Source organism: Centropristis striata, chromosome 23 (assembly GCF_030273125.1).
Source record: "Centropristis striata isolate RG_2023a ecotype Rhode Island chromosome 23, C.striata_1.0, whole genome shotgun sequence".
Taxonomy (NCBI): Eukaryota; Metazoa; Chordata; class Actinopteri; order Perciformes; family Serranidae; genus Centropristis; species Centropristis striata.
The window spans coordinates 31737538-31751454 of record NC_081539.1 but is presented as its reverse complement, the minus strand read 5'-3'; the positions used below and the strand labels follow the sequence as shown (position 1 = coordinate 31751454).

Genomic DNA, 13917 nt, shown 5'->3' with positions numbered 1-13917 from the left:
CTACTGTCTAACTTGGAAGACTCTCTCTACACTGCTCTCAAAAACCAAAAACCATGGATTTGATCAACTGGTCTCTCAACGCAATTGACACCATCTTCTCGACGAGAAGTCGGGGGTCAGGGGAACCTGCCTGTCCCGAGGGGACTTTTGTGGCCGGATACACGATGGACGCCTGGAGCAGGTGGCGTGTCTTGTGTCTGGCACCTCTGTCTCTGGAGGACATTGAAGATGTTTACCTATTCGGAACCGTGATAACAGGGCTTTTGCTGTTTGGATTGGGCCTTGCTCTGGTTTATCGAAACACAAAGGAAACGGTGTCAGCTGTAAAAGGCCCCATTAAGCTGCCCGTGATGATGGAATGTATGGCCAGGGCTGTCGGAACTCAGACTGTGGCCACAAACCGCACCGTGGATACCATCCAGGAAAGGGTTGCAGCCCTGGAGAGGGATCGATCTGGAGATCAGGAGGGGACATTTTACCATCGACAGGATTAGTAGCAGAAAATCGCTGCCACTTCCACCCAGAGCTCAAATTCCAATCTTATCTGGCTTCCCCAAACAACAGCCTTAGCTCGAAGGCCGTTGCTAATCTTCCCTGCTGAGGAATGTAGCGAGACACTACCATCCCATCCTCCCCCCCTCGACTCCACTACCACCTGTTGAACTGTCTGCCTTTGCTCTGGCCCAGGAAGGAAGGTCATCTCCTTAGCAACGTCCAGGCTTATCGCTTTTGTTATTCCAGCGAACTGAGACGAACTGTTTGGTGCTTGACAAAGGCGGGTCTCAGGCCAACACACGAACTTCCACATATACTGACATGCTTACATCCCTCCCCCAACCACCCCCCAACCCACGCCTTCGACGCTTCATACCCCCAGCAAGACAGGCGGGTCTGTGAACAGCGCCGCAAATGGCTGCAGGTCCGGATGGCCGCCTGGCTATGCTGCCCCCCCCCTCCCCCCCCCCCCGCACGTCATACGTCTACTCATGTTGTGAAAGTGTACCATGCCATGTTGCTGAGGTTTTTTTCATGTTTTTTTCCTCCTTTCCTCTCCCCATGTGTGCTGTATTTTATCTCTCTTCACACCCTGTCTTCCTGTCCTGTCTACCTTGTGATATTGTTTGTTGATGTATTATGCGTTCTGGACGGGTTGATGGCTTAATTTCGTTGTACTGTACTTGTACTCTGTGCAATGACAATAAAGGTGATTCTGATTCTGATTCTGAAAGTAATCACTTATTGTGTTTGTACCTGAGCAGGTCCAGCAGTGAGCGTCAGATCCAGCTCCTGTGTACGGTCTACCAGGTGATCCAGCAGGGCGAGGTTCCCCAGATCTGCATGCTGCAGGCCCTGATGGAGAGAGTCCTGCTGCCTCTGGCCTCCCACTGCAGCACCACGGCCCTCAGCCTCTTCTTCATGGAGAACATCTCTGACATCACCGCTCTGCTGCTCGCACGCTTCACCAAGGTTAGCCTTCTCACGCTGACACTTTCAAATGGAAATGTTTGAAGATGGGCAACAAACACTTTAGCTTCATTTATGATTGGGTTTTATACTTTGCTTGTTTTTAGTGTTTTGGAATGGAGGAGCACAAACAATTACCGTACTTTCCGCACTATAAGGCGTATAAGTATAAGTATAAGTATAAGGCGCAGCAGCTAAACTGAATGATGTGTACATATATAAGCTGCACTGGACTATAAGCTGCAGGTGTTTTAATGTTTAATTAGCATATGTAAGGGTTGGTGCACAGAGGGGATTGTGGGTAAAGAGATGGCTGCTTGAGGAAGCTTCTTTTACAGCCAGACTGACTGTCTTTAACTGAAAAGCTGCTTCATATGCATTTCTACCTTTGTTTTCCATAATGAGGGTTTGAGCATGAAAACTTCCTTCGCACAAACTATCTCGCTCTCGTTCTGTCTCTCGTTCTGTCTCTCGTTCTGTCTCTCGTTCTGTCTCGTTCTGTCTCTCGTTCTGTCTCGTTCTGTCTCTCGTTCTGTCTCTCGTTCTGTCTCTCGTTCTGTCTCGTTCTGTCTCTCGTTCTGTCTCGTTCTGTCTCTCGTTCTGTCTCTCGTTCTGTCTCTCGTTCTGTCTCTCGTTCTGTCTCGTTCTGTCTCTCGTTCTGTCTCGTTCTGTCTCTCGTTCTGTCTCGTTCTGTCTCTCGTTCTGTCTCTCGTTCTGTCTCGTTCTGTCTCTCGTTCTGTCTCTCGTTCTGTCTCTCGTTCTGTCTCGTTCTGTCTCTCGTTCTGTCTCTGGTTCTGTCCCTCGTTCTGTCTCTCGTTCTGTCTCTGGTTCTGTCCCTCGTTCTGTCTCTCGTTCTGTCTCTGGTTCTGTCTCTCGTTCTGTCTCTCGTTCTGTCTCTCGTTCTGTCTCGTTCTGTCTCGTTCTGTCTCTCGTTCTGTCTCTCGTTCTGTCTCTCGTTCTGTCTCTCGTTCTGTCTCGTTCTGTCTCTCGTTCTGTCTCTCGTTCTGTCTCTGGTTCTGTCCCTCGTTCTGTCTCTCGTTCTGTCTCTGGTTCTGTCCCTCGTTCTGTCTCTCGTTCTGTCTCGTTCTGTCTCTCACTCGGTCTCTCGCTCTGTCTCTCGCTCTGTCTCTCGTTCTGTCTCTGGTTCTGTCTCGTTCTGTCTCTCTCTGTCTCTCGTTCTGTCTCGTTCTGTCTCTCGTTCTGTCTCTCGTTCTGTCTCTCGTTCTGTCTCGTTCTGTCTCTCTCTGTCTCTCGTTCTGTCTCGTTCTGTCTCTCGTTCTGTCTCTCGTTCTGTCTCCCGTTCTGTCTCGTTCTGTCTCTCTGTTTCACTTTTACTTTAGCGTGCTACCTGTTTCTCTCTTTCCCGGCGCCCTGCCAGATTGTCTCGGGGTCCTTCGTCTGCCGCTGATTACGGCACGGCGACTCCGACAGTAGCCGGTCCAACTAAGTAGCTTTGGACACAAATACACACAGACAAGTGAAAAATATCTTAAAAGTATGTGAAGGACCCCGAGCCGATCTGGTCCGTCCACCTGCCTCCAGCTGTTCCTGCTGGAGCCCTTCAGGTCCTAGAGCCCAGAGAGTTAAAGTTGGTGGACTGTAACCTGTAAAATAGATTTAGGAGGTAACCTGGTGGCCGTTAGCTGGAAAAACCCATAGATTAGCTGCACCGTTATATAAGCCGCAGAATCGAAAAATGGGGAAAAAGGCGCGGCTTATAGTCCGAAAATTACGGTAATTAATTTTCAGGCTAATTTATGTATCAATTTCAGTCAAATGAAACAGAATTTGAGGTCCAGCTGATGAAGAAGAGCGGCTGCTACAAGCTGATGGAGCTGCTGTATTCTCGGCTTCCCAAAGAAGAAGTTTACTCCAAAGAGTCCCGCATCAACCAGGCCTACTGCCGCTCAGACCGGACCGAGGGCAACGAGCTGTCCAAGGCCCTGATCAGGTAGGAACCACAACACTCTGACAGCTCAACAATGCTGCTATAAAGAGTCCGACCCTGACTAAATGATGTTTTACCTCATCAGGTCGTGTTTCGAGGCGTTCACTGAGAACATGTCTGGAGAGACTCAGCTGCTGGAGCTCAGGAGACAGTTTCACTGCGCCGCCTACAGCTGCGGCATCGCCGTCATCAGCTGCAGCTTCACCGATCCAAAGTTCTACAACGGCTTCCTGTTCAGTGAGAAGCCAGAGAAGGTTCTGACTTTATACTTTCATTAGATCCTGGTCACTTCAGCACTGCAGCCATCTTTCAGTTAGAGCAGACCAGGACCACACAGGTTACCAAGAAATTAGAAATCAATATAACCGCAGTGCTTTTATTTTGAAAAAAATAGCAAACATTATCATTAGCACTAGAGCTAACAAGCACTTTTACTATAGTTAAGACAACAAATATAGCCACTAATATATATGACAGAATAAAATAAACTTTAACAAACCTTGTGTCCTGTCAGCCACTATAGAAGCCTTTAGATACTTTATATCAACTTTATATGAATTACGACGCACTCGTTATTATTTACTGTTCAAAATAAAAGCATCACAACATTGTAACACACCTTGAAAATGTACAACATGAAAAAACAAGCTATATAATACAAAAACACAAATAGGAAGCTTGCTAAAGGTCATTTACAGTTGTGTTTAAAATAAATGTTAAAGTGATATAGTGATTGGAGTATTTACTACTTTTTACTGCTATACTTGATTTACTCCACATTAACAGTCTCATCATAACATGTGTTCCTATCAGTAGCAGCTCAAAACCAGATAATTTACTATATTTTATAAAGCGATTACATTAATATTGAGCAGAATTTAGTTCAGAGTTTTGGTCCGGCCCCTGCAACCTTCGTGGTGTTGGTCATGTGGCCCCTTGGGGAAATGAATCGCCCACCCCTGCTTTAGAATGACAAAACTCCCTTCACATGTTAAATATTGGAGAGGAGTGATTGGTGGTCCAGCTCTTCACTTACTGGTTCTCTTTCTTCTCCAGAATCAGTTCATCCTGGAGAACATCATCGACGTTGGAAGAACCTACAACTTCCCAATTGAAATTGAGGTATGCTTTTTTTTTTTACATTCCTGTTTTTGTTTGACTTTAAATGCAAAGTTGTTCTGACTTATTTATTTGTCTTCACCACTTTAGGTCCCACTAGAGAGAAAGAAGAAGTACGTCATGATCCGGAAAGAAGTGAGCGAGGAGAACGGAGGTATTTATTATTTATTTATTTGTCTTTTTACACTTTTAGAAGTTGGCCGTCCTTGTCAAAGAGCAGTTGAGCAGTTTTTACCTGCCTGCATGCTGCCTATGAGGCTGATTATTGATATTATTAATGAAAATGCTCTTTATTTAAACTGTTGTTTTTCTTTTGTTATTTTTTTCTCTCTGTTTCATTTTGCTTTTGTGACTGTTGAGCTGCTGTGGCAGGTACATTACCCCAGAACAGGATATATAATAATAATAATAATATAACAAATAAAGTTCTTAATTGTCTTATTTTAACCCATAAGAACCTATTTATCCTTGAAGGAAAATGATGGGGGATATACCACATAGAACACATTTATAATGTTTTTTTTTTTAATCTGTGATGTGACATTAGCTGTTTATGGTATTTATGTTTATAATATTTCTTATTTTAAAATAAGAAAAAACTAGACACATTTTCTGCTTACAGAAACACAAATTTGCCTTTTTCTCCACAACATTTATCAAAATTAATTAATAGTGCTGTTTAACATTTAAAAAAAAATCAGATTTGTTTTGAAGTAACAAAATAATAATAAATTAATAAATAAAAACAAATAACCATTTGCCTTTTTGTTTGCATCTCCATGACATATATCATAATTGTGACTTTAATTTGTTCAGGAAATCTGGTCAGAACAAGTCAAATGCAATAAAGGACATTAATGGATTAGAATCGTTAAATCGGTTTAAACTTAACCTAGTAACAAAAAATAAGCTTTTTGAAATTAGCTACTTTTTCACATTTCTGTTTCCAGTCACAGACACATTTAGGAGAAGTCACTTCCTGTCACAGTCACATGACCACCACACCAAGGTTATTATAGTTAACGAAAACTAACGAAATAACGAAAACTAGAATTGAAAAAACATTTTCATTAACTGAAATAAAAATAAAAACGGGAGTTTTTTAAAAAACATAACTAACTGAAACTGTATTTTGTGGTTACAAAACTAACTAAACTAACTAAAATCATAGTGAAAATGTCCTTCGTTTTCGTCTTTGACAACTTTTTTCATCCGTAAACCTTTTTGGTTGATATTAAATCTATTTCATCTATCTGGTTTTATGACTTAATAACCTTATTGGGGCTGAGATGGATCAGACAAAGGAAATAAAGGAAACAATTACTGTGACCTTATTGAATCTGGCACCCAACAAATACCCCATTACAACACTAAAACTAACACTAAAACTAATAAAAACTAAACTAAAACTAAGCATTTTCCAAAAAATAAAACTAATCAAAACTAACAAACTCACTCTAAAAACTAATTAAAACTAACTGAATTTGAAAACAAAAATTGACAACGAAATTAAAACTAAAACTAATGAAAAATCCAAAACTATTATAACCTTGCACCTCACCAGGGTGTTGAGTATACGTCTCTTAGGGATTTAGTGAGTTAATGTGAAGGATAAAGCTGAATATTGGAGATTCTAGAAGATTTAAAGTGTTTGTTACAGGGTGTCACCATAGGTTCCTATGGGTTAATTGACCCCATCTGTTTAATTTTAGTTGCTGATGTTTCTTCTTGTATTATATATGTTTTGTATGTTTGTTCCTCCAGAGGCTCCGGTGTATCTGTCCTCCCAGTCCTACATGGCCGACAGCAGCCTGAGTGAGGAGATGAGTCAGTTTGATTTCTCCACCGGAGTCCAAAGTTTCTCTCTCGGCTCCCAGAACCCCGAAGGACTCCGACGCACCGCTGTAAAAAGAGTCAGTCACTCGTTTTTTATTGTTTCCCTTCTGAAACTGCTTCAGGTTGTAACATGCTTTAGAGTCATATGATGAAGAAACAGAAACATTATGATCTGTTTCTGATGAGGATGTTTGTAATCTAGGAGACAGAAGACAGTAATCCGTCCCAGGATGCAGCGGTGGATCTGGAGATGGACGAGCTGAATCAGCATGAGTGCATGGCGGCCATGACGGCTCTGATTGGTCACATGCAGAGGAGCAACATCACCCCCAGAGTGGAAGAGGTCAGAGTTCACTGGAGGAGAGGAAAGCATGTTTCCTCCTTTAGATTTCATCACATCAGAATTTTGATGAGATTAAATATGATTTAACACATAAATAACACTTTTTTTTTTTTTAGTTTCTTTTAGCTTTGACTCCATTTAAGTGGTTTCAAGGGCCCTTTAGGGTTGGGGTTAGAGGGCAGTATTGGTTGAGGCTATGTGTGTTTATATGTGTATATATGTGTGTTTATAGTGTGTTTATATGTGTGTATATATGTGTGTTTATATGTGTATATATGTGTGTTTATAGTGTGTTTATATGTGTGTTTATATGTGTGTTTATATGTGTATATATGTGTGTTTATAGTGTGTTTATATGTGTGTTTATATGTGTGTATATATGTGTGTTTATATGTGTATATATGTGTGTGTTCACATGCATGTTTGTGTGTTCATCAGTGGACCCCTTGAAATTGGAGGGTTGTCTATCTATTTTTCATTATAATTTTTTTTATTTTTTTTTTTTCCTTTTTATTTTTCAACACTCAATATTGTAGATTTGTTTGTTTGGTAGTATTGCCATTGTTATTTATTTATTGTTTGTTATGCTACACTACCATTTTATCTTCTTTGTTGCTGTTTTAAACTAAATGAAACATTTAGTCAACCATTCTAATGAGTATAATCTTATATGAATATTATTCCCTTTGTTGTTCCTGAACCAGGGCAGCGTGCCTAGTGAACTTCCCCAGTGGATGAAGTTTCTACACACTAAACTATCAAATCCAGCAACACCTCTGAATATCCGCCTCTTCATCTCTAAACTGATCATCAACACAGAGGAGGTACAGATAATATAATATATTTATTATTATAATATAATAATAAGACAGTTATTCACTTGCTTATAACACAGTGATATTGTATTTCCCAGTGTGTGACTCGTACTCTGTTCTCTGTTTGTTTGTGGTTTTAATCTGTGCCGTTGATGTTTGCAGGTGTTTGGTCCGTATGCGAGGCTGTGGCTGGGTCCGCTGCTGCAGCTGGTTGTTAGTGGGAACAACGGGGGGGAGGGGATCCACTTCATGGTGGTGGAGATCGTGGTCACGCTGCTGTCCTGGACCAGCCTGGCCAGCCCCAAGGTTTCTGTCATTTACATGGATTACAAACACGGAAAATTCATTAACCCACTGAGGCCTGAAAAACCGCTGGGAAATTTAAAAATAAGCCTCTAATTTTCTGGAAATTCTGGAAAAAAAAGTGTCAACTCTTCTACTAAATAATAGATTTTTCAGCCTCTGTAGCAGATAGAAATGAAATTCAAAAAAGTATTTTAAGAGCTTTAAGAGTTACATAAAGTTAAAGCTGATGTTTCTACAGTGTGTCCCAGTTCTATTCTAGCTATTGTTGCATGTTATTAGCCTATAGAATAGCCTGAATCATCAGTAACAGAGTGTTTGACCCACCAGGGGAACCCCAGAGATGAAGTGCTGGCCAACCGGCTGCTGGAGTTCCTGATGAAGCACAGCTTCCACTCCAAGAGGGCCGTTTTCCGCCACAACCTGGAGGTCATCCGCACGCTGGTCGAGTGCTGGAAAGACTGTCTGCATGTGCCGTACAGGTAAACATTCCCTCTGATAATAGATACAGGTAGGACTCAAACATTCTCTGATAATAGATACAGGTAGGACTCAAACATTCTCTGATAATAGATACAGGTAGGACTCAAACATTCTCTGATAATAGATACAGGTAGGACTCAAACATTCTCTGATAATAGATACAGGTAGGACTCAAACATTCTCTGATAATAGATACAGGTAGGACTCAAACATTCTCTGATAATAGATACAGGTAGGACTCAAACATTCTCTGATAATAGATACAGGTAGGACTCAAACATTCTCTGATAATAGATACAGGTAGGACTCAAACATTCTCTGATAATAGATACAGGTAGGACTCAAACATTCTCTCTGATAAATAAAGTATATCTATCTATCTATCTAATGGACACAAAGCTGGAGCTCAGGGGGAAACGTCCAGCTCCAGACGTAGACCGTCTCTTCACCACGCTGATGTTCCTGCAGGCTAAAAGCTGCACAGCTGCAGAAAATTATATTAAAAGCCAAATCCATGAAGCTGAAATTATATATTTTTCCCCTTCTTTCCATGGAATGGTTGTGACAATGTGTCAATTTTATTGAGTGAATTTATTTTTGACTATTCTTGTATATCTTCTCAAAACTTTATAAATCAATCTCTTCCAAACAAAGCACAATGAAAATAAAACCACAGTTAACTGAGCATTGTGCCTGGAAACAAAATGATTCTTACTGATGTGCAATAATGGCAATTTTATCCGTTTTTCCTGGCTGCTGTATTTATCCTTCCGTTGTGACAAAGATGTCAAAACCAAGCAGACTGACTTGTGACTGATTTGCTTCCACTCGGACCTCTGACCAAGACTTTCAGGCTCATTTATGCTCATTGTTGAAAAGAAATAGAGTAAATAAATAAATAAATAAAATAAATAAATAGTACCACTGTACATCATGGGGGCAGTGTAGCAAATAGACCGTAGGACACAATGAAGACATTTTATTCATTAATGGCACGACTTTTTGAGGAGAGGTTAGACCACTGCCTTCAACTTTGTCTCTGTCTTAGCGGGTACATTATTATTATTATTATTATTATTATTATTATTATTATCCACCATGCATGTTGTCAGAAACTTGGGAAGAATGCATGGCAGTATGTGTGAAGTAACAGTTACATCGATATAAATATATAATATATATATAAATGAGTCTCCAGTGTCTCATTATGTCATGTCAGTGAAGAAAAGCATGAAAAGTACAGAACTAGTGCTGTTTATAATAAATGTATATATAATATGATTGTTCAGCCCTCACCAACAAGGGAGAGTTTGAACAGATCTGATAGTGTATTTAGCAGTTTACTGGCATGTTTGTCTGTATTCAATAAAAAAAAAATGTAAAACCAGCTCTTGACTTTCTCTCTTTTCTGACTTTGCAGTCTGATATATGATCGTTTCCGTGGCAGCGACCCGAACAGTAAAGATAACTCTGTTGGGCTCCAGCTGCTGGGGATCGTCCTCGCCAACAACCTGCCCGCTTATGACGCCTCGTGTGGGATTGAATACGAGGGGTAAATATGTGTGCTTTCTTTTGAAACGTGTATATAGAATATTGTTGGCCTCATAGCATATTTGCCTAAGTCATATTTGAACATTTTCGGGAAACAAGAAAAAACACAATTTTTAGTAAGCCCATTGGTATTCTTAATTGATGTAACAGTAAGTTCAAATAGAACAAGTTTGCATAAAAAATTAAACACATTGATTTCATAACAGATAAAAGTGACTAGGGCAGAATATGCCCTGACTAAGGCAATTTTTCTCTTACATATAAATAATGTAGTTTGGTTTGTATGTAGCCGCAAAAATGCCTAAATCACAGAGATGACTGAGGCAGAAAGTGATTTTGGACTCTAACAAGTGTTCTGATAGGGAGAACAGAAAGATGCAGCAGGTAGGAGAGTAAAGTTAGGCAGATATCACAATTTGGCCAAAAAATGACTTAGGCAATTATGCTATGAGGCTAACAATATACATAAACGTGTGGTACAGCTCACAGACTGCCATCTTGCTAAGTATCTGTGTTGTTGTTGTTGTTGTTGTTGTTGTTGTTGTTGTTGTTGTTGTTGTTTTCTCAGGTACATCCAGGCTCTGACCAACAACGTGTCCTATGTTCGGTATAAAGAAGTCTACGCAGCAGCTGCTGAGATCATCGGCCTGGTCCTGAAGAGCATGACGGACATGGACGAAGTACGAGACCTTCCTCACTTTAGCTGAATTACACTTTATTTCTGTTATGTGTGAGGAGAAAAGATCTCACATGGAAATGAATCTTTATTTTCACCAACAGGAGCAGTGTGTAGGATTTAAAAATGGAAAATAATATATATCTTAATGATAAGATTAAAGATGTTATCTGCTATCTCATGTTTTGTTACATTTTAAATAAATTTATTCCACAGATGTCCAATTTTTTCCCTTTTTCTTCCTCCCCTCAGCACCGTGAGGAGCTCTGCACGCTCGCTGCCAGTAAGATCACCATCCTGAAGAGGAAAGACCTGGACGACAAGTTCATCATCAGCCTGAACAAAGTGTCAAAGCACTATCCTCCATTCATGGACCGGTGAGGTTCTACTTCCTGTTTGATGCTGTTTCTTCCTGTCACTAATCATCTCATGAATCAACACAGTGGATCTGAATGTGTGTGAATTCTATTTGATAAATGGAGTGCACTTATATAGCGCTTTTATCCAAAGTGCTGTACACCAGTAGTTCTCAACCTTTTTGAGTCGCGACCCCCAATTTAACATGCATGTTGTCCACGACCCCCTGAACACAATCTCACACACACAGTTCAGATCACCCAAAAAAGACACAAAATGACCAAAAAAAAGACACAAAATGACTTAAAAAAGAAACAAAATGACCAAAAAAGGAAACAAAATGACCAAAAAAAAGACACAAAATGACTTAAAAAAGGCACAAAATGACCAAAAAAAGACACAAAATGACCAAAAAAAGACATTAAATGACCAAAAAGACTAAAACACATGACCACTTTAACACAGTGGAGACAGAGCTGACTTCCAAAATGATTTGGCGACCCCCAGAAATCATCCCGACCCCATTTGGGGTCACGACCCCCAGGTTGAGAACAGCTGCTGTATACTACACACTACGCTCATTCGCCCATTCACACACACATTCATGCTGGTGTTGGAGGCTACCGAGGATCACCTTCCGGTTACTGGATCTGATCTGATCTTCAGCTTGAAAATGAAAAACCTTTCATAGTCAGAATGTAACTGCAGCTTTATGTTTTAATCTTCCAGCTTCGTCAACCACGTGTTCTCCCTCCTGCCGAAGTCTCACGGCATCCTGAAGACGTATTGTCTGGAGAGCGTGCTGAGCCGCGCTGATGTCATCCCAGACATCTTCCTGCACCTGAAGACCTCCGGCTTCATCCAGATGATGGGCCACAGGTAAACTACCAGACTACACAAAGTCATGATGTTCCCTCTGTAGTTTAGGCCCGTTTACACCAGGATGCTGCGGGTAAAAACGACAAAATATTTTATGGGAAGTGCCTTTCGTTTAGACGGTGACGGTGTTTTTGGGGCTTAAAGACGCAAAAATGTGAAACCACCCTCCAAAGTGTAAAAGTTAGATCCTCTCCTCCGTAGCGTGTCGTCTACACTGACAAGACACAAAACTCTGATCTGATCTGCTCACGTCACGTATGTGTTTACGTCACATACATGCTCCAGGACAGGAAATAAAGAAACGTGGGATTATTTCCATGGTGGGACCTTCAAGCTGCTCTGGCAGCTCTAATAAACTTACAGGAGTCTTTCCACCAAATGTCCAGGATATGTACAGATAGTATTAGTGAACAGAGAAGGATCTGGAATTACCTCCATCACATTCTGGATGCAGCGATTGGTGGGAGGAGCCAGACGGCTGTGAACGAGACCTGGGAGATCTAGTGATGGAGGAGAACTTTGTGGAAGGAGTAATGGACAAAAAAAGACACAAAAAGACAAAAATTGACCAAAAAAAGACACAAATTGACCACAAAAAGACGCAAAATAACCAAAAAAAATGACAAAAAAGACACAAATTGACCAAATAAGACACAAATTGACAAAAAAAGACACAAATTGACCAAGAAAAATGCAAAATAACCAAAAAGATGCAAAATAACCACAAAAAAAATATGCAAAATTGCCAAAGATAGACAAAAATTGACCACAAAAAGACAAACTGACAAAAAAAGACACAAATTGACCACAAAAAAGACACTAAATGACCAAAAAAGACACTCAATGGCCAAAACCAGCCAGAGGGCTTTGGAGGAGACCTGGGAGATCTAGTGATGGAGGAGAACTTTGTGGAAGGAGTAGTAATGGCCAAAAAAAGACACAAAAAGACAAAAAATGACCAAAAAAAAGACACAAATTGACCAAAAAAGACACAAATTGACGACAAAAAGACGCAAAATAACCAAAAAAAATGACAAAAAAGACACAAATTGACCAAATAAGAGACAAATTGACAAAAAAGACACAAATTGACCAAGAAAGATGCAAAATAACCAAAAAGATGCAAAATAACCACAAAAAAATATGCAAAATTGCCAAAGATAGACACAAATTGACCACAAAAAAGACAAAAAAGACACTAAATGGCCAAAACCAGCCAGACGGCTTTGGAGGAGACCTGGGAGATCTAGTGATGGAGGAGAACTTTGTGGAAGGAGTAGCTGATGAAAACTTCTGCATGCCCAAAGATGCTCTTATGGCTTTAAGTGATGCCGCCTGGCTGCATACAATCACATTTCACACACTTTAGATCACCGTATCAGCAGATTTCCTCCTGAAAACGCTCGAATAAACGAGGAATAAAAAGTGAAGACGAGACGCCACTTTAGGTCTTCTGTTCAGTCCGTCACCATGGAAACGTAGCTGTAGTAACATGTATTGGTGCTGCTGGTGTGTCTCCAGGGATGAAGCGAGGCAGAGAGTGTGTCTGGACATCATCCATAAGATAATGGGCCGGCTGGCTCCAGCTGAGCTGCAGGAGCTGCTGCAGGCCGTGACGGCGTTTATCTCCCACCCCTCGCCGCTCTGCAGGGAGAGGATGTACCACATCCTGATGTGGATCCAGGACAACTACAGGTACTGTAGACTACTACAGCCTGCTGGCTGCTCTTCTCTATCACATTTACCCGTGTTTGTGTCTCGTCACAGATTTGATTTGAGTGGTGTACGTTTGTATATATGTGTTTTTTCATTTTACCCTTTTTTTGTATATTTATATATACATATATAGATACACACTACCGGTCAAAAGTTTTAGAACAGCCCAATTTTTCCAGTTTTTTATTGAAATTCAAGCAGTTCAAGTCAAATGAACAGCTTGAAAGGGTCCAAAGGTAAGTGGTGAACTGCCAGAGGTAAATAAAAAAAGGTAAGCTTAACCAAAACTGGAAAATAATGTACATTTCAGAATTATACAAGTAGGCCTTTTTCAGGGAACAAGAAATGGGTTAACAACTTAACTCTATGGAGTCTTGGGCTATTTTGTCCATTTTTGAATTCTTTTCATGTCTTTGTAAGTCATTTT

The 13917-nt window shown here is 40.6% G+C and overlaps 1 protein-coding gene across 1 annotated transcript in view; it reads left to right on the top strand.

Moving 5' to 3' along the window:
- prkdc (protein kinase, DNA-activated, catalytic subunit) overlaps positions 1-13917 on the top strand; it is a 79857-nt gene that overhangs the window by 32115 nt on the left and 33825 nt on the right. The window contains exons 41-55 of the mRNA XM_059327502.1: positions 1260-1467; positions 3237-3415; positions 3498-3666; positions 4469-4534; positions 4622-4685; positions 6296-6444; positions 6570-6710; positions 7415-7534; positions 7688-7831; positions 8159-8310; positions 9732-9863; positions 10431-10542; positions 10791-10915; positions 11625-11774; positions 13296-13469. Coding sequence (XP_059183485.1) covers positions 1260-1467; positions 3237-3415; positions 3498-3666; positions 4469-4534; positions 4622-4685; positions 6296-6444; positions 6570-6710; positions 7415-7534; positions 7688-7831; positions 8159-8310; positions 9732-9863; positions 10431-10542; positions 10791-10915; positions 11625-11774; positions 13296-13469 — 2085 coding nt within the window. The remainder of the gene's footprint in view (positions 1-1259; positions 1468-3236; positions 3416-3497; positions 3667-4468; positions 4535-4621; positions 4686-6295; positions 6445-6569; positions 6711-7414; positions 7535-7687; positions 7832-8158; positions 8311-9731; positions 9864-10430; positions 10543-10790; positions 10916-11624; positions 11775-13295; positions 13470-13917) is intronic.